The sequence below is a fragment of the Bos grunniens genome, chromosome 10 (assembly GCF_055505025.1).
Source record: "Bos grunniens cultivar Pamir isolate PY7600 chromosome 10, Bosgru_T2T1.0, whole genome shotgun sequence".
NCBI classification, from domain to species: domain Eukaryota; kingdom Metazoa; phylum Chordata; class Mammalia; order Artiodactyla; family Bovidae; genus Bos; species Bos grunniens.
In genome coordinates this window covers 57607994-57634956 of record NC_141174.1, presented here as the reverse complement: position 1 = coordinate 57634956, position 26963 = coordinate 57607994, and the positions used below count along the sequence as shown (strand labels likewise).

The following is a 26963-nucleotide window of genomic DNA, read 5'->3' as shown; positions in this document are numbered from 1 at the left end:
GGTCTAGAGTTACAGACTTTAATCAGGGTACTTGGCTAGTGGTTCTGTTTGACTAACTTGTGATCTGACAGCAGAGTACTGTTGACTTCTGCAGTTCTCCCCTACTGCTCTTTTTGAAAATATTGAACTTTCCTGGTGATCCACTGGTTGAGACTCTGAGCTCCCAATGCAGGGGGCACAGGTTCAGTCCCTGCTCAGGGAACTAGGATCCCACATGTTGCCCAGTATAGCCAAAAAAGCTTTTTTTTTAAAACAATAATAATAAAAATTAAAGCGTGTAGAGTGCACAGTTCAACTGACATTCTTACACATTGCTCTTGACTTTGCAAATTGTTACAAATTCCCTAGAAAGTAATTTGATAAAGTTATAAACCTCTCTGAAAGAATAATTTTACTTCTTAGACTCAATTATAATAAAACGATTCAAGATAAACTGCCACAATGCCATTTCTAGCAGAGTTTTAGAAATGATCCACATATCCAATTATAAGAGAATGGTTACAGATCTGCTCAAATCTTTTATCAAATAAACTGGGTTGTAATAAGATGAATTATAATGTATTTATTCAGTGGAATATTGTCTAGCCACTTAAAAAAATATTTGGGAAAACTTGTAGCAACCTGAAAAGGTTTTATGGTTGTATAGTAAAGAAGTCACAGTACAAAATTAGAAATACCTCATGATTCCCTTTAGGGGAAAAGAAAATGAGGAAGTCAGTTGGAGGCTGCTGCTGTTGCTAAGTCGCTTCAGTCGTGTCCGACTCTGTGTGACCCCATAGATGGCAGCCCACCAGGCTCCTCCGTCCCTGGGATTCTCCAGGCAAGAATACTGGAGTGGGCTGCCATTTCCTTCTCCAATGCATGGATGCATGCTGAGTCTAGTCGTGTCCGACTCTGTGCGACCCTATGGACAGAAGCCCACAAGGCTCCTCTGTCCACAGGATTCTCTAGGCAAGAATACTGGAGTGGGTTGCCAGTTCCTTCTCCACAATTGGAGGAGATAATACCAAAATATTAAGAGGCTTATGGTTGGAAGTCATAGTACTGTGGGTAATGTTTTTCCAAACTATACTATAATGAAATTATGTTACCTTATAATGAAAAATACATTTAAATGGTAAAGGTATGAAAGAAATTTAAAAATGTTAAATAGTCAGTGAAGACATAACATATCTGCCTGCTTGTGTTTTTAGAATATTTGAAAACTAAAATATGTATTTCTTTTAGTTCCCCTTGTCATTTCTGCTTCAGTGAATTCATAATTAACGCTGCTCTTTTAAATGAATTTTAAAGGTATAGGTAAAAGAGATGGTTGAAAACCTACATTGCCAGGATGGAATATGAGGTCATACCTCGTGTCTGAGTAAAAAGTACAGTGAATTTCAGTGTACTTTTAAGTGAAAGGTCATTAAACCAGAATATGTAATTCAGAGATGTCATGTACGATGCAGGAACCTTCCTTTTGTAGAGTTGAGTCTTGAATGCTCGCGTGATTTTTTTTTTTTTCTTTTAGGGTTTTTCATATCCATGGCTGCTAAGAAATGTCCCACATCAGTGCACGTTTTGTACGTCCTTTCCAGCAGAATTCTGAATTCTTGCTGGGTAGGATTCCCTCTGCACTGTGCACTGTGGGTAAATGGATTCCTAGTGTCTGTTCAGCCTTTACACTGTGTCTTAGTGTGTGGTCTCATTGCTTTTGTTCCATCTTTTGGGCTGTTTCCTTATGCTTTTTTTTTTTTTTTTTTTAAGACTAATTTTTTTCAAGTTTTGAAATCACCAAAAGAAGAAAGTAAAATCTCTCCTTGAGAGAGATTGAAGGTATTTACTTTAGGTACAGCTAACCTTTTTTAAGCAATTTTAACTTAGTAATCTAACAGAAGACTTTCTATGAAAAAGTATGTCCTGGAGATACCAAAATATGTAGGGAGTCCTTGTCCTAATGGAACTGACAAGCAGATAAGCCAGGTAGCCAGATGTCTTGTAACACAAGGCAAAATGAATGATTTATCTCCAGGGATTGGAAGAAGGAGACTTTTCGTCTGGTCTGAGCATGACAAAGAATTTGATGAAAGAAGCTGCACTTGAAAGGCTCTTGAAAGAAAGAACTGGGTGGAAATGAAAGAGGCATTCCAAGCAAAAAGAAAATATGAGCAACAATGAATTATCTGGTTCCATTTTGCTAAAATATATTCTGTGAATAAAGGAGACAAGGCTAGGAAAATAGATTGGAGCCTTTGGATAAATGTCCTGAAATATGGGACTGCTGAAGAGTTAGTATTTAATTTCAGTAGAGAATAGGTACTAGAGGGTTTCAAACTGAAGAGTGATTAGAGCAAAACTTTGCTTTAGAAACCTTTGACTTGTAAGGTGATAATAACCTAGCAGCCAGTATGGAGACCAGTGAAGACAGTAAATTCCCTTGAGAGGTAACGGTGGACTGTAGTGGTGAAAAGTGAAATACAATTGAAAAATAACACAGGGAAATAATCTGTCAGAATTAGGAGCTCACATGTCAGGCAGGGTTGAGGGAGAAGGGTGAGTCAGAGCTGGTGCTGTGCTTTCCAGCTGAAGGTGGATAGCAGGCAGAGAGGACGGCTCTCAGAAGAAAACCTGAGTGATCTTTGGAGATGACTTTGATGGTAATGCCTGAAGAGCCTGCTTATTCTGAATAAATCTGCCCATCAATTGTGTGGTAGGGGAGTGAGCCTGGGATTAGCAGTCTTTGTTTAGTTATCTACTTTGAGTAGAAGAAGAAGGATGATAAGCTCAGAACTTGCTTTTAGCTTATCCCGAGACTTAGGCTATAGGACATTTAAGATTTGGGGGGCCTCAGCTTCCACAAATGGTGAGTCTTATAAGGACAAAGATTTTTGTTGTTTTGTTCACTACTATATCCCTAACACCTGAAAGAATGTCTGGAACAGTAGGCAGTCAAGAAATAATTATTTGAATGATAAATGAGATTTAATCTGTCAGATGAGAAGTTTAGATGAAATCAGATGTTTGTTTAAAATATAGATTTTTATTTACCCTTCCAAGAAAAAGAAATTTTAAACTTTTTTTTCTTCTTTTTTCTGTTTCCACCAGGAGTCATTCTGCCTTGTTTGGCAGTCAGAGTAGGGCTAGATTGTGTGCTCAAGGGGAAAGGTTTAAAGAAACACGTCACCGACTTCCATCTTCCATAGTGATCTAATGGTTAAGAATTCACCTGCCAATGTAGGGAACACAGTTTTGATCCCTGGTCTGGGAAGATTCCACATGCCGTGGAGCAGCTAAGCCCAGGCGCCCCAATTCCTGAAGCCTGTATACCTGGAGCCCTCGTTCCACAATAAGAGAAGCAACCATAGTGAGAAGCCCACACACCGTGACAAAGCGTAGCCCCTCCTGCTACCACAGAGAGGTATCCCCCTGTCTGCCACAACTAGAGAAAGCCCAGGCGCAGCAACGAAGACCCAGCCGTAAATAAACAAATAAATGTTTCTGAAAAACCAAAAAGGCACAACAGGCTTTTGCTGCAAACCAAGTTCAGGATAATGTATTAGTTTTCCTCCATCACATTGGGAATTTTTTAGAGAAATTTTGCTTTGCTAGTCTATAATGTAGTTATATTGAATTGAATTGAATACTGTTTGGTTCCTAGATGCAGTAATAGATCCTAACCATGATGGCCAAAGAACTGCATTTAAACTCATCTGTATTGGATCTGTATTTTATTTTATTTATTTATTTTTTTGGATCTGTATTTTAAAACTATCTTAATACCAGATGCTTAAGAACAATTTCTTTGAACGTTAACTTACCCAGCTAGAGAATTGTAATTAAATCATGAGTTTGGGTAGAATAAATATTTCTAAAAGCTAAATCCATTCAAAAGGGTCCCAATGGGTTAGTCTTTCTGTAACTTTACCCTGGGTATTTGTCCTTCATCAGTTCTAAAGTCAGTCAGTCTTGCCATGACTCAGGTTCTTCTTAAAGAACTCAGTATTACCATTCATTAGGAAGACAGTGAAAACACTTAATAGTTCTGCCTGTTTCTACCTGACAAAGCTTCCCTTGGATTGGCTGATGAAATTCAATCAGGAAGTAAGTCCTGCCAGTATCCAGACAGCTTCTCCTAACGTGCAGTGTGTGGTACTGTTGAAGGTTTTATGCAGTGTGTTTGTTCGACGTGCTAAATATAGCATATTGCATTGACTGGCATGTGCGTGCAGCAGCACACATCCTTTCAGAGCTTTTAGCTTGTGACTGTCCTTACATAGGTAGATGCTACACAAATATATACTTCCGTGGTTCAGCAGTTTTGATAGTTTCCTTTTTCTCCCATAGATCCCTTTTATTTGGTAGATTTTCTGTAGGCATTTGAAGAAGGACTCCTTGGGCTAAAAGGTTAGGAAGAACAGATCTGTTACAGAAGAACTATACAAAAAAGATCTTCATGACCCAGATAATCACAATGGTGTGATCACCCACCTAGAGCCAGACATCCTGGAATGCAAAGTCAAGTGGGCCTTAGGAAACATCACTACGAACAAAGCTAGTGGAGGTGATGGAATTCCAGTTGAGCTATTTCAGATCCTGAAAGATGATGTTGTGAAAGTGCTGCACTCAATGTGCCAGCAAATTTGGAAAACTCAGCAGTGGCCACAGGACTAGAAAAGGTCAGTTTTCATTGCAATCCCAAAGAAAGGCAATGCCAAGGAATGTTCAAACTACAGCATAATTGCATCCATCTCACGCGCTAGCAAAGTAATGCTCAAAATTCTCCAAGCCAGGCTTCAGCAATACGTAGACCGTGAACTTCCAGATGTTCAAGCTGGATTTTCTAGAAAAAGCAGAGGAGCCAGAGATCAAATTCCCAGCATCCATTGGATCATCAAAAAAGCAAGAGGGTTCCAGAAAAACATCTACTTCTGCTTTATTGACTGTGGATCACAACAAACTGTGGAAAATTCTTAAAGAGATGGGATTACCAGACCACCTGACCTGCCTCCTGAGAACTCTGTATGCAGGTCACAAAGTAACAGTTAGAACCGTACAAGGAACAACAGACTGGTTCCAGATTGGGACAGGAGTACATCAAGGCTGTATATTGTCACCCTGCTTATTTAACTTATATGCAGAGTACATCATGCGAATGCCGGGCTGGATGAAGCACAAGCTGAGGTCAAGATTGCCAAGAGAAAAATCAGTAACCTCAGATATGCAGATGATACCACCCTTATGGCAGAAAGTGAAGAAGAACTAAAGAGCCTCTTGATAAAAGTGAAAGAGGAGAGTTAAAAAGTTGGTTTAAAACTCAACATTCAGAAAACTAAGATCATGGCATCCAGTCCCATCACTTCCTGGCAAATATATGGGAAAACAATGGAAACGGTGAGAGACTATTTTGGGAGGCTCCAAAATCACTGCAGATGTGACTCCAGCCATGAAATTAAAAGACACTTGCTCCTTGGAAGGAAAGCTATGACCAACCTAGGCAGCATATTCAAAAGCAGAGACATTACTTTGCCAACAAAGGTCTGTCTAGTCAAGGCTATGGTTTTTCCAGTGGTCATGTATTGATGTGAGAGTTGGTCTATAAAGAAAACTGAGCACTGAAGCATTGATGCCTTTGAACTGTGGTGTTAGAGAAGACTCTTGAGAGTCCCTTGGACTGCAAGGAGATCCAACCATTCTATCCTAAGGGAAATCAGTCCTGAATATTCATTGGAAGGACTAATGCTGAAGCTGAAACTCCAATACTTTGGACACCTAATGCGAAGAGCTGACTCGTATCAGTCCATGGGGTTGCAAAGAGTCAGACACGACTGAGTGACTGAACTGAACTAAACTGAAGAGTCATGTTGACTTCCGAGAATTACTAAATTCTGCTAGACACAGTGTCCTACCCCTGATGATACTGAATGCTCAAATACTACTTACTCATTTTTATAGGAGCAGCATAAGTTTAAGGGAGAGAAAGTCATATCGAATTCTGAAGAAGATATGCCCCAATAAAAGTGTAATTTGGATTTGTTCTGTTTGTGACTGGACTCCAAGGCATTTGACTTAAGGAATATATAGCCTTAGAAAAATACACCATGGTTTAGTGCTGTGGTGCTTAATGAATGAAGCTTCTCATAAGCTTAGCTTTTCCAAAGGGGAGGTTAGGCTGGATTGCTAAGTAGGTGGTCAGAGATCTTCATAAAATGAATTCCTTTAAGTCCAGTAGCCTTAAAAAAAAAAAAGAAGCAGCTGTTAAATTCTCAGTTCCTTTCCTTTCACAGAGTACTGCCTGGTTTTCAGTGAGGTTCAGCGTTTCCTAGTTTAAGGGGCAGATGTGTTTGTGCAGAGATCTCTTGCCTGCTTCTGACCATGTGCGTTTTCCTGACTGGCTACCTGTTGTCCAGTGGGAGCTCAGGTGTGGAGACTGTGCTCTTGCCCTGCCTGCTTCCATCACAGAGCTCAGTGCAGAATGAGCCATCCCTCCTCATTGCTGGGACCTAAACTCCAAGGGGATATTGCAAGAAACAAGTGCACAACTGAAATAGTCTTTTTCTCAGCTTCTCCCCTTCAGTGACATAGTCTCTGTGCTCACCTCTGCTCGCTCTTTTTCTCTTTTAATAGGGTCATACTGGAGTAGTTATCTATTTATTTGCAGCTGTGCCGGGTCTTTGTTGCTGCTCTAGTTGCAGCGTGTAGGCTTCTCCCTGTGGAGGCTTCTCTCGTTGCACAGAGCCTGCAGGCTTAGTTGCAGCCCAGGGCCTGGTTGCCCCTCGGCGTGTGGGATCTTAGTTCTCAGACCAGGGATCAAACCCATGTCCCTTGCATTGGCAGGCGGATTCTTTTTGTTTTTGTTGTTTTTAATGTTACTTATTTATGTTTATACTTCATTTAACTTTGTTTTTGGTTGTGGTGGGTCTTCATCGTCTGTAGTTGCAGTGCGTGGACTTCTCATTGCGGTGGCTTGCCTTGCTGTGGAGCACAGGCTCTCTAGGCACACAGGCTTCAGTCGTTGTAGTGCTTGAGCTCCGTGGTTGTGGCTCACAGGCCAAGAGTGTGCAGGCTTCAGTAGCTGTAACTCGCAGACTCCAGAGCCTGGGCTCAGGAGTGTGGCACACAGGCTTAGTTACTCTGCAGCATGTGGAATCTTCCCAGGCCAGGGATCAAACCTTTGTCCCCTGCACTGGCAGGTGGGTTCTTAACCACTGGACCACCAGGGAAGTCCAGCAGGTAGGTTCTTAATCCACTAGACCACCAAGGAAGTCCCTCACCTCCACTCTTAATTCTCTATTACATACTAAAAGTTTTCTTCTGTCTGTATGTGTTGTTCAGGACTGTGTATGTCAGTATACACCCTGTGTTCTGAGGCATCTCCTTGTAGGAGGGTGACTCTGCAGTAATCCTACCTAGATAAATCATCATTCCATACAGAACGTATATTATGCCATTTTGAGCAAGAATAAAACAAGATGTGAGTAGAGAATTTCAAACCTTTAAGGATAGTTTTTGTGATTTTTTTTTTTCCCCAGAACTTCACAGAATCGATATGGCTGTCTCTATGGGCCTATATAGTATTGGGCTTGGAAATAATCCCCTCCAGATTGTTATCAGTAATGTTCTGATATCTCTGATATTTGATCAAGTTTGTAGAAATCAGGAACTCACTATTGGTACAGCTGACAGGTTGCCTGTAAAAATCCCTGTCTGGCATAGGAAAATTGGTTCTGTTTCATGAGCTTTATAATATAGTATATTTAACATGCTGCATTAAAATATTTAAAGTGTGGTAAAACAGAATGTAATCTAGTGTATTCATTACTAACCTTTTGGTACTATTTAATCTCTATTTTTGTTAATTACAGTTGAAGACTGTGATTATATAATGAAGTCTAGAAGATTGACATGGGAGGCAACTTTTGAAAGTATTTTAGGAGCCATAAAGTAAAATGGATGAGATCCATTTTATAGATGGAATCAAAATTAATTTTTCAGAATAACTATATAAGAAAAAATAAGATTTGGTGGTTTGTTCACTACAACAGGAGGGATATTTGCCTGCCTTCTGCTTTAGAAAAATTGCCTTATCACCAAAAGAAATTTGAGATAATTAAAGCCGTAGACAGAGGTGGTTATCTGAGGTGTTCTCAGACTCTACTTTCTTGCCCTCCTATTAGTATCGTTCTTCCCACTGTCTGTCCATGAATCCCTCCCAAGTGGTTGTTTGAAGATGTTCACTTCCTCTGCCCTAGCAAAGGGGTGGTTTCAGCTTTTTACACTAGGCTTACATGTTTTCCGTAAACTGTTTTTTGTAGCTTTGCTTTTGATTTATGCTCTGCTCGGTTGCTGTTTTTTGTTTGTTTCTATGTTCACCTACTACATAGTGAACCAAGCATTTCCACGCAGGTAATACAGTCCCAGCTGAAGAGTTTAAAGCATTACCCCAAGGAATTCCCACTACTAGAGATTCCTGCTGGTGCCTTGGGGACTTACACACTCTGTGTGGACCTTTGTCTTTGAAATAATGCAGAGAGATTGGTTTTGTTGAATGACTCTTCTGATTGCTTTTTATTTTATTTTTTTTAAACTTCCTTATGCATTTAGTTTATTTTTTAAACAGCAATTTGTGCTGTATTTAAGTCATTTACATATGTGTGTGTTACCTGCTAAATTAAGAATCTTTGAATGTCAAGAAGTGGACATTATTCAAGTCTCTATATTACCCAGAGTACCTCCCAGTTCAGTTCAGTTAACTTTAGTAGCTTAGTCATGTCTGACTCTTTGTGACCCCATGGACTGCAGGACGCCAGGCTTCTCTGTCCATCACCAATTCCCAGAGCTTGTTCAAACTCATGTCCTTCGAGTCAGTGATGCCATCCAATTATCTCATCCTCTGACATCCCCTTCTCTTCCTGCCTTCAGTTTTTCCCAGCATCAGGGTCTTTTCCAAGGAGTCAGTTCTTTGCATCAGATAGCGAAAGTATTGGAGCTTCAGCTTCAGCATTAGTCCTTCCAATGAATATTCAGGACTGATTTCCTGTAAGATTGACTGGTTTGATCTCCTTGCAGTCAAGGGACTCTCAAGAGTCTTCTCCAACACCACAGTTCAAAAGCATCAATTCTTTGGCGCTCAGCCTTCTTTATGGTCCAGCCCTCACATCCATACATGACTACTGGAAAAACCATAGCTGTGACTAGTTGGACCTTTGTTGGCAAAGTAATGTCTGTGCTTTTTAGTATGTTGTTTAGGTTGGTCATGGCTTTTCTTCCAAGGAGCAAACGTCTTATAATTTCATGGCTGCAGTCACCATTTGTAGTAATTTTGGAGACCAAGAAAATAAAGTCTGTCACTGTTTCCATTGTTTCCCTGTCTATTTGCCATAAAGTGATAGGACCGGATGCCATGATCTTAGTTTTCTGAATGTTGAGTTTTAAGCCAGCTTTTTCACTCCTCTTTCACTTTCATCAAGAGTTTCCCCAGTTTCTTTTTGCTTTCTGCCATAAGGGTGGTGTCACCTGCATGTGGTGGTGGTGGTGGTTTAGTCGCTAAGTCGTGTCTGACTGTTGCGACCCCGTGGACTGTAGCCTGCCAGGCCCTCTTGTCCATGGGATTCTCCAGGCAAGAATACTGGAGTGGGTTGCCACTTCCTTCTCCACTGATTGCTTTTTAGATAGACATGTTCGTGAGTGATTTTTACCGATGAAGCGTTTACATGGTGACCTCCACTGGTTTGCTTGATATTTAACTGGCTCCTGTGCTGATTACTCCTGTCATAACTCCTGTGTACAGCATCGCCTAGAGTACCTCTCAAGGACAGGTAGACTAGCAGAATTCTGTCGAGGTTGACATTCTTTGGTTTCATTTAGCTTCTAGGCACTCAGTTGCTTTCTAAAACTGGCAGATGAATCCTTCTACTTACATCAGCTTCTAGATACCAGTCTAAGCGCTTATATTCTAGAAAAGAATAGCCATAGAGTTTAGCATTATGGTGAAAGTAGTTCCCAGAGTAATAAACCAACAACCCTGAGTTCAGACCTCTCTCTTGGTTTTGCTGCTTTCAGTGGATACAGCAGGCATCAGAGGGCAGTGGGATGGTACCATGTATTCTTCACTTGTCGCAGTGGAAGCATTAATAAAGCAATATCAAATGCCAGCATTATTTTCTCTCTTCAGAAGACAAATAGAACATTGCTTTGAGGATGGAGTATAACTTTAAGGCCTTTGAAAAAATGTCGTGCTATTTTCATTTAGACAAAAATCTTAATTATTCCAACAAGTTACCTGCTTAGCTAGAATGAATATAAGCAAGTATATATCCCTGGGAATCAGATGGGTAGCATCAAATCAGACTTCTGATATGTATTTCAGGAAAAACAGAATTAATAGCTGATCCAGCTGCCTGAGGTTTTGTTAAGCTTAAAAGAATGAGTGTTTTCTATATGTTTCATCTGCCCTAAAAACAAATGCAAAACAGACTTTTCATGAGAGAAATATTGCACTGAACATGTATCATAGAACTCAAAACAGCCACGAATGACTTTAAAATGTCTGGATGTTTTCTAAGCATTTAAATTTTTTGAGAACAAACAATTCTATATAGTAGTTTAGAAGCTTAAATAATCTACTTAAATATAAGAAAATTTATGAAGTCCTAGAGAGAACTGAAGAGACTAACACTAATAGATATTTAGTTATAGATATTATATATATATAGATATATATATAGATAGATATTTATAATATTAGAAGAACAGATATTGTCTCAAATCTCCAATAGTGGAATAAATTAGATTAAGCACTCCTAGGCTATAGATATTGGTTTATAACATAATTATGATTATGTTATAAACCACAGTCTTATTTTGGTGAAATGAAACATCTGAACCTCTCTTGGCAGGAGAGGGTAGGGAGATATTTGGGGTAGCTTTGATTCTCTCAAATATGATTGGCAGAATAAAACTAAACTTTTCTCTTGTTAGAGTATATAGCAAGCAAGTTAATACAAGCTGCCTTCTTATAGAGGAATATCAGAAAACATGGCCAGCATCTTTTATAGTGCTGTTACCCATGTGACTTCATACTCCATTAGTTAAGAAGATGAGTAAGTTGCAGCTGGTATATGATGCTTTTTTGGGGGGGAGGGGGTGGGCAAAGCCTTTTTGTGATTTGTAGATGAGCTTAAAACTACTCTTTTGTCAATGAGTTCCAGAAGGGGGTGAGTGAAATGGAACCTCAAACTACTACTATTTCAGTCTCCCCACACCCAACATTTTTTTTTTTTAACGAATACAGCATTTATAGCTATATTTCTAATATTTATAGCATCCTTACTGGTTTTCATGCAGAGCAACAGTATCACGTCGCAACCCCTGCTGCTGTTAATATCAGCAGCAATTAAAATTTGATTTACTAATCCCTCATTGCTGCCTCTCCAACACCTCATTTTTCATTTTTGTCGAGCCTTAGGACTGTTGCAGCTGAGCACCATAGTGTTAACACCTCCTCAGCCGTCTGGTACAGGGGAAGAGGCACCTAAGCAGAGTCTTAAGAACAGATATGACATATGAGCACGATTAGAATAGTGTGAGATCTAAAAACAGGTAAAGAAGGAATGAAAAGAGACTGACTGGCAGCAAAGTTTGAAAGCAGAACCCAACGAGATTTTGAATCAAAAGCCCTCCTTTTGCTGGGAAAAGATCTGCCTTTTGTTTTTAGAAGAAAATAGTTTATGTAGTCTTATCTAAACTTTTTCTAATTCCAGACTGGAGACTGATAACTAGAGGAATCTGAGGAACATTGTAGCCTTATTTTCCCTCATCTTTTCATATTCTTGACCTCTGAACCTACTTTTGAAGAGAGACTTGGCTCATCCTTTTAGAGAAGAAAGCATATTCCCGCTACTGCTCATTTTATATTAGTTGAAGGTCTTCTGGAAGTTTGAGAGTAGTGGGCTCCCTATTCAAGGAAAAGACTTACTGTCTTAATTCCTAGCACTTGGAATTTTCTGTATTGACTACTACCTATTTAGGTAGATCTTTAATCAGTGAAATGATTTAAGTATGATTATTCCTTTGTGCAGCAATCCAGCTTTGTGAGTTTGGTCTGTTTAGTGGCTATTGAAATTTTACTAATATGGAAACTAAAAGATAATTCCAGCTTTTGATGGATTTTCTTTTTTAACCTCCTCTTGTGGTGATTATTGTTTTTCTGTGTCTCGGCAAGGTTGGTATGTTAGAGACAGTTATGTGTTGACTTGTTAGGCTGAAATAAATATAGCCAAGCTTTTTCTCAGTGCTTTGCAGCAGTTGTTAGTTCAAAATCCAAAACAAAAACAAAACCCGAAGGGACAGTAATGTACTTGATTTTGTAATTGCTTGCTGTTGCTTCACCTTTCCTTCCATATCTTGCTCTCATGCTTCCTAATGCCTGAGCAGACTGCATCGTCAGAGCGCCGAGGAGAGTGGGAAATCCAGCCGAGCCGGCAGACCAATACCTCGTACCTGACGTCTCACTTGGCCGCAGACCGCCATGGGGGATCAGTGCAGGTACTGACTGCCTTCCTTGCCTTCTCTTGGCCCTCCCAGCTTGGCTGGTAGAATGTTGGCTTGCTTCTGAAACTCAGGTTCCTTTAGAATGGAGTCTCACAGTAAGGTTGAGCTGCTCTTATGGTTTACTGCATATCTCTGTGCTGATTTTCTACTGAGGTGCCTTGTAAGAATCACATTTGAGATGATTTCTGGTTGTTGTAATTGGCTAAGAAATATGTATATGATTTCTGACACTAATTTCTGGTGAAATGAATCCTTCAACCTGGATCCACTCATGATAGACCATAAAATAAAGTCAAGGTAGAGGTCTGTTAGTGTCAGGTGTGGGAACTATAAAGATCTGAGCCATTTAAAATAAGTATTTTGAGGATAGAGGACTGCGTATGTAGCTCATCCTATGATTATATGTGTCATAGCACATATACATTTTGAGTCCATAAACAATTTGTTTATTGGACTCACTCAGCTATTTATGACTGGGAACTCAAGGAGTTGAGCTATATTCTTTTTTCCTTTCCTCGAATAATTATTTCTGATTTCCTTTGGACTATTTTGAATCTTTATTATCTCTCATACTTAAGAACATCTTGTGTCTCTTTTCATACATGTCACTATTTTAATAATCTTAACCTGATTGTTTTTCTCATACTGGTAAGTGACGGCACCAATTGGGGCACACAGGTGAACCCAGAGCTACCAAATATAAATTCTTATTCTTAAAAAGGGATAGGTAAGCCTTTTGCATAAAAAAAATGCATCTTCATAGGCTGATTATTTAAGATACATCTGTACATGGACTGACTTACTGAAGATCGTGTTATTCAAAGGACAGCTCTGATCTGTAAACCAAAAATGTTCTCTTAGGAGCATCTAGGTAAAAATGATGGATTGAAGACAACCCCATCTGAAATAACACTAAAAGAATGATAAGGAGGTTTTTTTTAAGGCATAAATCCATATAAGAATGGAGAAAACAGACAAGGAGGCAACAGCAATCAAACGTCAGAAGCTGGATAGCAGATGGGCAATTATTAAATGACTTAGGAGTCCCAAGAAAATAAAAGTCTGAACCAATACAAGAGAAAGCTGAGAGACTGTTTACATGGGGAGTCCCCAAAAAGCTCAGAAAGTGTGGAGAGGCATGTGCTAAAATGAAGAACATTGGTTTAAAGTCTGTTTAAGAAGCCAGAGATCCCTACTTGTCCTCTACAGCAAAGACCAAAGGTTATTCTTTGGAGAGGGCAAAAAAAATGGTCCCTGGGGCTTCCCTGGTGGTCCAGTGGTTAAGACTTTGCACTTCCAATGCATGGAGTACACGTTCTATCTTCTATCCCTGGTCAGGGAACTAATATCCCACATGCCATGCAGCATGGCCCAAAAAAAAAAAAAAAGATGGTCTCTGGATTAGGAGATACAAGGCACATTTGAGGGTGGAATACCATACTGGAGAGGGGGAGATTAAATGAATGTGTGCATACTGACTGCCTGCTTTCCCATTTAGTACTTAAGAATGCAGACAGTCAGGTGTGTACCTTAAAGGTATGAGCTTGAGTCAGCTCTGGGGGATCTAACCACCCCCAGAGAAAACATCTGAGCCTACTGACAATAGGGTTTCCCTAATGAATTGGACATCCACATCATTCTGCTATGAGATCATCTTAGAAATCCCATCTCTGTACTCACAGTGCCAGTTTACTTTCTCCCACTTTTATTTTTTTTTCTTTTCTTTTCTTTTTTTTTTTTAAAAAGAATAAAAATGTCTTCTCCAACACCACAGTTCAATCTCCCACTTTTAAATAAGAGCAAACATTCAGGGATTATCAGACTTCTGAAGAAAACTCTTAAAAAGAGACCAAAAAGAGCAAAACAGCAACAGAAAAATACTTTGTTATTAAAAACCTTGTTGAAGATATTGCTACTGTGAAGCAAAGACAGGATGCTACATTTAAAAGGAATATTCTAAGCAAACAAACCAAAAAAAAAGAGCTTTTGGAAATTAAAAACATAATAAACAAAAAATTAAAACTCAATTATCCTTCAATTAAAAAATAAATACATTAAAAAAAAATTAAAACGCAATAGTTGGGAATTCCCTGGCTGTCCAGAGGTTAAGACTCTGCGCTTCAGGGAGCATGGGTTCAATCGCTGGTTGGGGAACTAAGATCCCACCTGCCAAGTGGTGTGGCCCAGAAACAAAAAGCTCAGAACTTTGAAAGATAAAGTTGTGAGGAAGTCTCCCAGAAAGTCAAGCAAAGAAAACGAGATAAAAATAGTAGGAAACAACATAAGATTTAAGAAGAGACCAGAAGGTCCAATTTCTAAATAATGGGAGTTCCAGAGAGCAGAGAAAGTGGAGGGGCAGAACTCATGGACAAAATCATTTCGCACATATCAGAGACTTGTTTCCAGGTCAGAAGGCCCACCGAGTGCCCAGCTTAAATGGATGGTGAAATCACATCAAAGTATACCATTGTGAAATTTCAAACACTGAAGACAAAAAGCAAATCCTTCAAGCTTCCAGAAAAAGAACAGTCACGTGCAAATAAAGGACCAGGACTTAGTATAGCCTCAGGTTTCTGAACGGCGGTGCTGGAAGCTAGAAGGCAATGAGCAGTCCCTTCAAAGCTGAGAAAAAGTGGTTTCCTACCTAGAATTCTGTACTTCTGCAAACTGTCAATTCTGGTTGGAATATGTAATAAAGACATTTTCAAAAATCTGTGGTTCCAGTAATTTTACTTCTCATGCCCCCTTGTGAAGCTGTAGGAGGATGTGTGCTATGAAAATGAGTGAATCAACCAAGAAAGAGTAAACATAGGATCCAGGAAACGAGATCCAACTCAGGAAAACAGCAGTGTAAAGACAGGCGGTCCCAGGCTGCCATCTGTCTTCCAGTAGAAGAGGGCAGCCTGTCCTAAACAGAGCTGGCCAGGAGGCCTGGAGAGCAGTTTTATCAGTTAACTCAATGGCAAATAAAAAATCATGCAGGGAAGAAAAGATAACTATGGTACACTCCATGATACAGCTGTAAATAGCCTTTAATTGTTGTAAACACTAAGAATTGATTTAGTAATTACTGTATAAACTTTAATGGGGGAATAAAAAGATAAAAAAGGTGAATACACTGCCTAAAAATAACAAATCAAGATGCATGTTATTCAGAGATATGGAAGCGAAAAACAAAGGAATCAGCTATAAAGGAAAGGGAAATGGTGGAGTGGAGGAAAGAGATTATTGTTTTTCACAAGTATCCGAGTATAAATATTTGATTCTTTACCCAATGTGCTTGTATAACTAATAAAAATAAAACCTAACAATTTAAAAATATATATGTAAATATATATACACACATGTATCAGTTTCTGAGTATCTCATTTGCAAAAATTTGTAAGTTTAATAATAGCCAATTCATCTAGTGTTGTTGAAACGTGAGTTTCAACTATTATGGAGGTAATTTGGCAATACCTGTTAAAATCTTAAATATGTACCACTTTTGATCCAGTGAATCCGGTTTCAGATAAATAGTCCTCAAAAAAGTACAGGGGAAAAAAAGTGTACAAATAGTAAAGATACATATTTTAGAACAATGCTGTTAAGAGATTTAATTTTTTGTATGAGATGTAATTTAAAATTGTCTAATAATCACTTGTTAAAAAATAAAAATAGCAGGTGAAACTAACCTTAATAATAAGTCTTTGAAACCTAGTTTGTATTTTACACTTACTGAATATCTGAGTTTAACATTAACTAAACAAATATAATACTTCCATACTATGGAGAGACAGATCTCTGGATGTCGTGGAAAATGGCCAAAATATATTGTGGAAAAAGCATCCCATCCAACAGTATGTAAAATTTGGCTTCCCTCTTAGCTCAGTTAGTAAAGAATCTCCCTGCAATGCAGGAGACCCTGGTTCAATTCCTGGGTTAGAAAGATCTGCTGGAGAAGGGATTGGCTACCCACTCCAGTATTTTTGGGCTTCCCATGTGGCTCAGCTGGTAAAGAATCCACCTGCAATGCAAGAGACCTGGTTTCAATCCTTGGGTTGGGAAGATCCCCTGGAGAAGGGAAAGGATACCCACTCCATTATTCTGGCCTGGAGAATTCCATGGACTATATAGTCCATGGGGTCGCAAAGAGTCGTGGACAGGACTGAGCAACTTTCACTCTCTTACTTTTACTTCTGTCCAAAAAAATGGGTCTAAAATTGTTTGAATTAAAATATATAGGAGATATAAGGGCATACGACTTAAGAACGACATTTAACATTTAGCTAATATACCCTTTGCTCAAATCTTTATAGTTATTTACAACTCTTACTAAGATCAGTGTTATTCCAGTTTTATAGATAGGGAAACTAAAGCAGAGAATTCCAAAATGTATTAGTTTTGAATTATCAAATGTATTAGGATTGAAATGTTGGTTATCAGCTAAAGTACTGCTTCCTTTGGTATACAACTCTTGATTTTTCTTCATGGTAACAACTGAAAAGCAGGGCTTATAACTCAGATCTCTCAGACTCTTAAAAGGGATGCTACCAATATGAAGGGCTAAAGTTCAAAACAGTACTTCACATTAGTCTCTTTCATGGATAATTCTGTATTAATTACTTTCGTCTTAAACGGGATATAGCCAGAGAAATGTGAGATTAATATTATTAATAGTGATTACAGCAAAATAAACTGCCAGTGTTCGAGGTATACAAATAAAGCCTACTTTTAAATTAGGTTATTCTAAAATAATCAATGGAAAAGTATAAATGATAGTTTCAAATACTTAATGATTTGTTACATCCTTAGAGTTCTTCACAGTTTTTCAGATTGCTTTCCTAACTATCATTATGTTTAACTGCCATAGTAATTATGAGGTTAATAGAACCAAGGTGGTTATTGGCCTAGTCTTACAGAAATAGAAACCAGGACTCACAGAGAATGCTGACAGTCGAGAATCCAGCTCTTTGGTCACCTCCACCGGGTGTTTGTTCCACCGCACACCTAGGCAACAGTCCCGTGGTTTGACAAACTGTACCTCCAACCTGAAATAATTACGTGTATGCTCTAGAGGTCCATATTCGTCGCCCTTGATTCCCAAGTATATTTTAGACGCAGTTAAGTTTAAGGTTAGACAGTTGATGGTAGAGTTATCATTTGTGCCTGATTTGTTTGAGGATGCAGACAAGATGTCTAGTCTGTAAAATGGGGCACCCAAGGACATTGCTTGTGGGCCAAGAGGCAGCATAGGAAGGAGAAATTAGAGAGTATGAGATGTGAAATGCTGTGAGCAAGTGCCGTGGCCCAGCGTCACCAGGTAGTTCATAGGGTGGTGCCAACTGTCGCTTCTTTATGTCAGTAGAGGCCAAGATGTTTTATTTAACATCTTATCTAGTTCCTGAATTGTTTATTGAAAAACACGGTGTGATCTCTCCTTGTGCCTACCAGAAGCATATGTAGGCTGAGGAAATTACCAGGACAACAGTGGCAGGACTGCAGTTCTCCAGGCGACAAACCTTCTCTCCTCAGCTTTTCATTTTTGTTGAAACTTTTCATTTTCCCCAACTTTTCATTAGGAAATTTTAAAATCTATAGCAGAGTTGAAGGGGAGATGCAGTGAGCCTCTGTGTATCCTTAACTAGATTAGCAAATGATTGATTTTTGCCGTATTTTCTTTAACTCAGGAGGGGGGTGTTTTTAAAGTATTTGTAAGTACATTTCAACCCAAAATACTTCAGCCTGCATCTCCTTAGAATGAAGCCATTCTCTCATGCAACCAACACAGCCACTGTCATATATAAGAAAATTAATAATTCCATAATAGCTCATATACAGTCATATCACATTTCCCCCAATTGTCTCCAGAATTTATTTCGTAGTGTTCTGGATCTGATTAGGGTTCATGCATTGCATTTGGTTGTTATGCCTCTTCAGTCTCTTAATTTCTTTTAATCTATAAAGATCACCTCTGTGTTAAAAAAAAAAAAAAGATTTTTAGACATATCTTTTTTGAAGAGAATTTAGACTTGTCTTATAGAATGTCCTGCACTTTGGATTTTCTTATTTTTTTCCATCATACTTAAGATTCAGATAATTTTTTTTTTTGCAAGAATACTATATAGATAATACTATGTAGTATTCATTATATCATATCAGGAGATAAATCAGGTTAGGTGGTTTCATTGATCAGAGATGCTAAATTTGGTTACTAGTGAATTTGGGGTCTCCCATGGGTAAGTCCCGGTTTAATTTCGTATGTTTCCTTGACTAACTGTACACCATTGTTAATAATTTTTTAAAGCTTATATTGATGTAATTAGTAAGAATAATAAATACTTCTAATTTATAAATAATGGTGGGCAAAGACTGCTGATAAGTTGTAGTCACCTTGTCTGCCCTTTCCTTTTTGAATAAATACCTCAAAGATTCCTTAGACTAAACATTTCCCTCCACCTTCCTTTTTATAAGTGTGCAGGAAATTTTTAGATTACTCCCTCCCAGCTCTAGAGGGAGATAAAAGTAAACATTTATGGAGGGAGAATAACAGTACTGTGAATGTTTATTGAGCCATTATCATGTACCATGAGACTGGGCTAAGCACTTTCTGTGGATTGTCTGCACAGTAACCCAATTAGGTAAGCAGCATTGTTTCCCCATTTTACAGATTAGGAAGCTCAGGCACAGAAAGAGTGAGGATCTTGCCCAAGGACCCACAGCAAGTAAGTGGTGGAGCTAGGGTTAAAACCCAGGGCTGAGTAAGTCTAGAGCCCATTTCTTACCTACCGTGCTGTGCTGTCTCCATTATAGTGCACCGGGTATTGTACCAGATGTGGTTTCATGCATTTTCTTGTATAATTCTCACATCAGTCTATAAGCAACAGTCTCATATAGATGAAAAGTTACTTACCCAGGGGCGTATGATATCTGAACCATTTATCCTATTTTGTGGTTCTCTCCCATGTTTCAGCCAAGATCTTTAACAGCAGAGTGGTTTGTCCAGCGGGGTCCCTTTTCCCACTTCCCAGCACCCACATAAGCAGGAATCATGTGCTGGAAATGAAACCAGGTGACAGAAGCAGCTGCACAAGCAAGAGAAGCCTGATCGGTTCCACATTAACCAGATGACAGGAGTGAGAGCCTTCAGTTACAGTTCGGGGACCGTCAGTGAGAAATGGGATGACGCTGAACCTGAAATAAAGGTTGTTGACATAAGACCGGTCCTCCAAGGGAAAGTGTTCCTTACTGTCTGCCCTCTCACACAGGGAGGATGCGGCAGTCTTGTTTGAGTAACTTCAAACCGAAGGTCCAAAGCTGTGAAGAAATTTCTCAAGGAAAGTGTGACTGCTTATAGTTTTCGATGCTTACTATTGATTTCCTCTTTAGATTTTTTTTAACATCATCACTGAGTCTATATATAATTATAGCATAATAAGCTGAGAGGAATAGAATTAGAGACAGTAATATCAACTATTTTATAGGATTTCTGTGAGGCTTAGATTTACACACACACAAATACAACACAACACAATGTAGCAAGAGTTCCTAACACAGAGCAGGCATTCAGTATGAAAGTTGTCATAGTTAGATGAGTTTTGTGTTTTCACATGATACGGGTCCGGGCACATTCCCTAAATTAGGACGTTTGGCCCCCCAGCCCAGAAAAACAAACGTTCTAAACATTGCCTGGCTCTTACCCAAGCTAGAGACCAGAACTCCCTTAGTGAGCCTCTCTGGCACTGGCAGGAGGCTCCTGTTGCCATGGCATCTGTCACACTCTGTCCTTCTGTTTCAGGTGGTTAGCTCAACCAACGGAGAGCTGAATGTCGACGACCCCACAGGAGCCCACTCCAATGCACCCATCACAGCTCACGCCGAGGTGGAGGTAGTGGAGGAAGCTAAGTACGTTCATCTTTCAAGGGGGCTTTTGAGTTACAGGTTGAAAAATCTTTTCTCTGTCTTTTCCTCTGGTGTGCTGCTCATTTCAGACTGGATTCCTCATGCTTGTGCCCACTGCTTTCTTCCTTTGACCATTTTATTTTGTGCATGGTACCTTAGCTGCTGCCACCCTTCTTTAGCTGTGATTTCTGGGAACACAGTCACTTTTTCTAGTCCACATGGATGAAAAGACATAGTGACCTAAAAGGATCATGGTATAAAAGCTACACCCAAGAATAGTCACAAGCCTCTTGGGGGCCCTGGAGCCTCTTGCTCCCTAAGGGACAGAGAGAAAAATCTGTTTGTCTCACCATGGGCCATGCTGACCAGCCTTTGATTTCTGGTTCTTGGCTAACCACTCTATATCTGTAGTCCTAGACAAGGGCCTCAGAGCCCTTTTGTTCTCAAAGTATTCTGAATTCAGAGAGATTTGGATTAGTCAGTTTGCACCTGTTGAATGAGTGAGCCTTGGAAAGGAGAGGAAATCACACTAACCCCAAGAGGGTGGGGAAGCCCCTCTTCCCTTTTCTGCTTCTCTTGCATGTGACTGCCTTGCCCTTCCCATCCCACTGGCCTCTAGTGCTCTCTGCACGGTCTGTGTTTAAACTCTTAGAAAATGGGGTCGAAGGTGAAATACTGCTGATTGTGCTACAGAAGTAGCATCTCCATCACTACTTTCCCTTTTTGTCCCAGCCTGAGTTCAGGTCCAGATTTAAGCTCCAGTGCAACACTAGGTAGGGAGAGAGAAGTCCTTCACAGATTAGCAGCCTGCCACACCCATTGTGGATGACTTTTCTTATAAACTCTTTGAGAACATGCAGGCTGTTCCCATATCTCCTTCTCAGAAGTAGGCAACGTATCTATAATGATACTGTGCCTTAAATGATCTTTTGAGCCTCCAGATAGCCAAAGTACCAGCCGGAAGATGTTTGTGCCTCTGTAGGAGGAAGTAAGAGGCTAATCAAGATCTGCATTCTTCCTTCTAGATATCAGTACAACTTTGCATGGTTGTTCCCCTGCCCATTCCTGTGCTCTGCCGCCCATCTCTGTGATGAACTCACTTTGCTTTCAAAGGTCCTTCCCTTCAGAAGCCAGGGCTTGAGGATTCCTACCCAGTAGATATGGGGCTATTCACACAAAGAGACAAAAAGACTTGGACTCTCTTCCTGAGTCCCTGCTCACTGTAGGTAGCTTCAGATAGCCCTCTCCTGGTGAAAGTAAGGCCCTCATACACAGGGAGGGCAAAGGAGGGGTTTAAAGTCAGGAGGAGACCATTTTCAGTAAGGAAACATGCTCCCTATTCTCAGGGACTTTGGAAGTTTTCATGGTTCTCAGTATTTCAGTTCCCACGACAGAACTTCATTCTCCCACATAGACAGTGTGGTTTCTGAGCCCTCAACCTTGGCTGCGCCTTTGAGTCTCCTGGGCCACGTCAGAAAATACAAGTGCCTGAATCCTGGCTCCAGAGATGCTGGTTTCATTTATCAGGGATATGGCCTGAGGTGATTCAGATGCGAAGCTGAGGTTGGCATTGTCTGAGCTGAAAGGTGGCTGCACCATTCCTCCCCTCCCACCTCACTCACAATCCACTGCTGTGGCTATTACTCTGAAGGCTAGGTGAGCTCTGGATTTACTACTGTGCTCTGAATACCAGGATAGAATGGGCTTTAGTCTTATAATATGCCCTGTACAGATTTATCTTTGAACCAGTTTATTTCATTTCATTTTGGTAAATGTGTACACTAATTGTATATGTGAGTGTGGTGTTTGTGTTCTGTGTAAAAGATAGGGGACCATTCGCACAAAGAGATTTCAATCTGGTATGTTCTGTTCTGACATAATCTAAATTCCAGGACATAAAGAGCGTTTAAAGCCTCCCCATTCAGCAAAAAGGAGCTCTGTGCCAGGTTCGAGCCTTCTGAAAGGTGTGGAAACCAGAGGGGGGCAATCGTATTTGACCAAATGTCATCCAAAAGCCTGGCTTAGGACATATTGTGTGCTGATTTCCCCAGTGATTTCATGAGCTGCCAATCCATCTTGCCCAGAGAACTGTCAGGGCACAGCCGTGTGTTTTTCTTCGTGGCCTTTTATGTATGAGGGGAGTAGTGGGGGGAGCCATGTGTCCACCCGCCTGATCGATTTCATGGGAAGAAGTCACAGCTAGGGAAGCACAAGGCTCCCACACCACTCCTCAGTGCACACAGCTGTGATGCCATGTGTCCACGCAGCCTGCTTGTGGAAGAAGAGGGGGCTGTTGCTTTTAGATTAAGGTTCCACGAGGGTCCTGAGCAAACAGTGTGAAACCTTCACGTCCAAGCTTTTGATTCTGGGTTCCTCACCCAGCTTGCTTCGTGTAAAGGAGGAAAGAGCAGGGTCTTGTTTCTTTGTACTATAAACAAAATGAATGTCTATCTTACATTTAGCTCTAGGACACATCCTTGTTTAAGTGTGATTGAAAGGGTAGTGAGGCAAGGCAGCTTTTCAGTTGACTTTTGTAAGAACACAGGAGTTTTTGGTTATCCACTGACTTTAGCTACAACTTGGCACATGTGGACCTCATTTCCCCTGAGAATTAACAAGAATGGGACTTAGGCCCTTTTCTGGCAGTTATAGCTTAATCCAGAGCAGCAGTGACCCTCCTTGTTCTCTCCTAATAGGATAAAGTGTCTCTTAAGCCTGTTTTCCCCTCTAGAGGAAGAGCTAACTGCTGGCCTTTTTGGTCAGGCATGTATGTTGGTCTTACAGAAAGGCCAGGGACTTCTCTTTCCCTCAGGATATTTGGGAGATCAGCTTAACAAATTGAATGGTATGACGTCACGCGGGAATCAGAAGGACTCGGCCTTGTGCCTGTTTGGATTCATACAAGCAGGATCATATGCCCTTTCTCCTGCTCCCTTTCTGGAAGTTGCCCAGGAAAGCCCACTCTTGAGGCTCCCACCAGCTGTTTCAGTTTTGCCTTAGTCCTCACTGAGCCCCAGCTCCCACCTGACGCTTCTGTCGGGCACCTTTCCCTACCCCCTCCACTTCAGTGTGGGGACCAGGTGGCCTGGGCCTACTCACCCTGCCTTGACCGAGGAAGAACCTAAACACAGACACATACTGCATGTTTGCATGGCTCACAGGGAGTCGCTTTCCTCTCACCTCTGTGGACTAATATCTCTCTTTCTCTCTCTTCCTTTCTGTGTTTTTCTCTTCACACACTCTGTAGCTGCCTGAAAATGCTCAACCTGTGGTGAGTCCCTCTCTCCAGTTCACATGCTCGGGGAGTGGACCAGGCTAGGTTGGGATTGGCAAAGCCAAACAAAGTGCCTCAGGAACACTCAGTGGCTTCCGTATGCCGCCTCGTGCTGTCCCCACCCAGGCCGGGGCGCTAGATCCACAAGGTGGTGACGGGCAGGCCTGTACCTGGGAATTCATCTGTTCCCTCTCTCCCTTCAAACCCACCACACTGCTGCCTCTTCCTGTCAAAACAGTATCCCACAGTATCCAAAATTGGCTCTTCATTTTCAGCTGAGCAGATTTTTTTTCTGAAATTAACACAGCCAGATATTATCAGACAGAGAGGGACAGAGGTAAGAAGACTGAGTTACTGTATCAGTTGTATAATCAGAATCTAGTTAGTTACTCCTCACAACAGTCATTGCCAGATAATCTCACATTCTGTGGCTTGGTCTCTTAACCTTGAAATTAGCAGCTTTGGAAAAATCTGTGACTTTCTTTTTTGGTTTAGCTTGTTTTTCCATCTGTAGAATATGATTCTCTCTGAGTAAGAGAGCTACTTCTTAGGGGAAAGATGGACATTTTGTTGTTGCCGTTTTGAGTTTTTTGTTTGTTTTTCATTTACTGTCTTTTTTTTTTTCCTGCTTTTCTCTCCTTTTCCCTTCCTATAAACATTTAGTGGGCCATGGACTGACTTGACTAATGAGATATTGGGGCCTCTTGTTTGCACCCTCAGAAAAGTTTCCTTGAATGCATTTTTAGTAACAGCATGAGGTGTACTAAAGGGGAAGCCCTAAAGATTCTGTGTTGGCTGAGGCACATTCTTGCTGGAAGACAGAGCGCCCTTCCCACCTCTCTCCCTGGACACGGCCTTGACTTTCCAGGTGCTTGTGAGCTGTGGTCTGTTGCGGTCTGGAATCCCCCCCACATTGTCTGCACGCATGGGATCATATTCTGTGTGGTGGTTACAGTCTGCTGGACTCTGTTCTGCCTTGTTTCTACTGTCTTCAGTGACTGGGTTGGGCACCAGTTTTTACCAGTCTAAGCCAAGTTGCCTGCATGGTTTCCCCAGTGGCAGGGTGTATTGAAGATAACAGTTGGGTTTGGTGGAGATAGAATTTGTAGTATTGCAATACCAAGGGGTACATTTGGCCTATTTATTTACCAGACATGTGTCTGTGTAATCTGACATTGTCGTGGTCGATACTTTCCTGTGAGATGTCAGTCACACGATCCTAACTGCAGAGGGCCTATCGTGTGCTCCTCTACTCTATGTTTGGAACTCTAGGGGGTCCCAAGGCCTTCCCCAAAGAGCTTAGGTGCAATCTGCCTGGAGAGGTAAGACATACATGCTTGAAAGGCCACATGGTATTGTCCCTTGAGAGGTCAGTGTCAACAGGGACGGTTAAGGAAGACTTGATGGATACTGTGGGGCTTAAACCCACCATTAGAGCAAAGGAAGAGTGTACCAGTGCAGCAGAGAAGCACAATACAGGAATAGCTGAAGGGAGAGCCAATCAAAGAATCAGCCGGAAGAAAACCCGAGACCCGAGAAGGGTCCATCACTTGTCTTTCATCCTCTTCTGGGAATAAGACATATGTATGGAGTCAGTCAGTGGACTGGTCTGGTATCTGACAAAGTTTTACAAGTCCTATTGCTGGTAGTCCCCACAGAAACCAAAGAGTCAAAGAGTAGATTGCAGAGACCATTTCCTCATGGGTAGAAAATTATTAAAAGCTTCTGCTACTGCTGAAGTTCTAACTATAAGTAACTAACAAAAATTAATCTAAAGCTCTACACCACAGCTTATACTCTCCTCCAGTCAGGTGAATTCAGCTTTGCACATCAGGTTATGATATGCTTATCAGTAGATACTAATTTTTATGACTTGCCCTGGAGGAGGTGAAAGAAAAATTCTATCATTTGAATTGGACCAAAACAGTATTTTGAACTTTTTAATGATTGCTCTTACTTTTTTAAAAACACAAAATCATTATCTTAGCACTCTCCAAAAAGAATAATAGAAATTGACTTAAATGTTAGGGATCCCTCTGAAAATCATGGTCACCAGGGAACGGAGTATTGGTACTCCCATGAGATTTCATTCACCTTATTTAATAATTTCTGGACATTCATCTTGAAAAATGTCTGTTTTCTAAAGCATATGTACCAAAAAAAAAGACCTTTTTTTTTTTTTAATCCTTCCCCAAGGATATTCCATTAAAGACTGAAAATAATCAAAAGTGTTGGTCATTTTTATTTAAAAGAAATTATGCAGTCTCTAAATACAAAGGACACTTTGTTTAATGACTATATTGCCACCCATTAATAGTACATCACGTGTGTCATCATACTCTTAGAAAATCTTTTTTAAGACTCTCTTATGGACTTTCCTGGTGGTCCAATGGTTAAGATTCTCCCTGCCAATGCAGGGGACACAGACAGGTTCGACCCTGATTTGGGAAGATTCCACATGCCACAGGGCAGCTAAGCTCGTGCAACACAACTACTGAAGCCCTAGAGCATACGAGGCACAAGAGATGGCACCGAAATGAGAAGCCTGCCCACTGCAACTAGGGAAAGCCCTCAGGCAGTAACAAAGATCCAGCATGCCCAAAATAAATAAATAAATAAAAATTTTTAAACAAAACAGTATTTTTTAAAAATTGTTCAAAAAGTGTTTTTTTTTAAAGCCTTTCTTAAGCACCTGCTTCCAATATCTCCATGTTTAATTCATTCAGATATGGTTAAAGCCCATCATTTTTCTGTGTAAACATCAATTTCTGCATTCTAGGAAGACACTTTATCCAGATTTTTAATAACTAGTCCATTGGGTAAGGGAATACCAATGGGTCTGACTGAAAAAGGAGGGAATCTGAGCTACAGCGGAGGACTTAGGTGCTTAGGGAAGTAAGCAACAGCTCTTTTTTTCTTTGTGAATACTTTTGATGTTAAACCCAAAAGGATTAGGCAAAAGAGCCAAAGACAGTTTCTGAGAAAAGCTTTTCTTTCAAGGATCCAGCAATCCAGAGTTACACTTCAGCTTCTCTACCCTCCATCATCGGGCATCTTTGACTCACTCACCACTTTCTGCCCCTGGTGTTCTCATTTTTTATGCATCAGCCTCCTGGAAAGGACGTCTTTTGTACCAGCTGTGCCACAGTCCTCGTCACCCTTTTTTGGAATAGTCACTGCCTGAGCAAGAGCGACTTCCAGTTCCAAAGACTGCAGTCCTGGGGCGGGGGGTTACCCAAGCTCAGGGATGTGGTAGAGCTGTGGCTGTCACCCAGGA

At 40.5% G+C, this 26963-nt stretch overlaps 1 protein-coding gene across 24 annotated transcripts in view; it reads left to right on the top strand.

Annotated features, from left to right (window-relative positions):
* Positions 1 to 26963, top strand: part of CSNK1G1 (casein kinase 1 gamma 1) — a 155133-nt gene that overhangs the window by 121530 nt on the left and 6640 nt on the right. For 5 of the 24 annotated variants that reach the window (XM_086321476.1, XM_086321467.1, XM_086321477.1 and 2 more), the window contains one exon: positions 19484 to 19728. In XM_086321476.1, the coding sequence (XP_086177602.1) occupies positions 19484 to 19552 (69 nt within the window). In that variant the 3' untranslated portion in view covers positions 19553 to 19728. Of the gene's footprint in view, positions 1 to 12414; positions 12526 to 19180; positions 19236 to 19483; positions 19729 to 20308; positions 20416 to 26963 lie in introns of those variants that run through there. The other 19 variants (XM_086321469.1, XM_086321470.1, XM_086321456.1 and 16 more) reach the window with 9 other exon arrangements.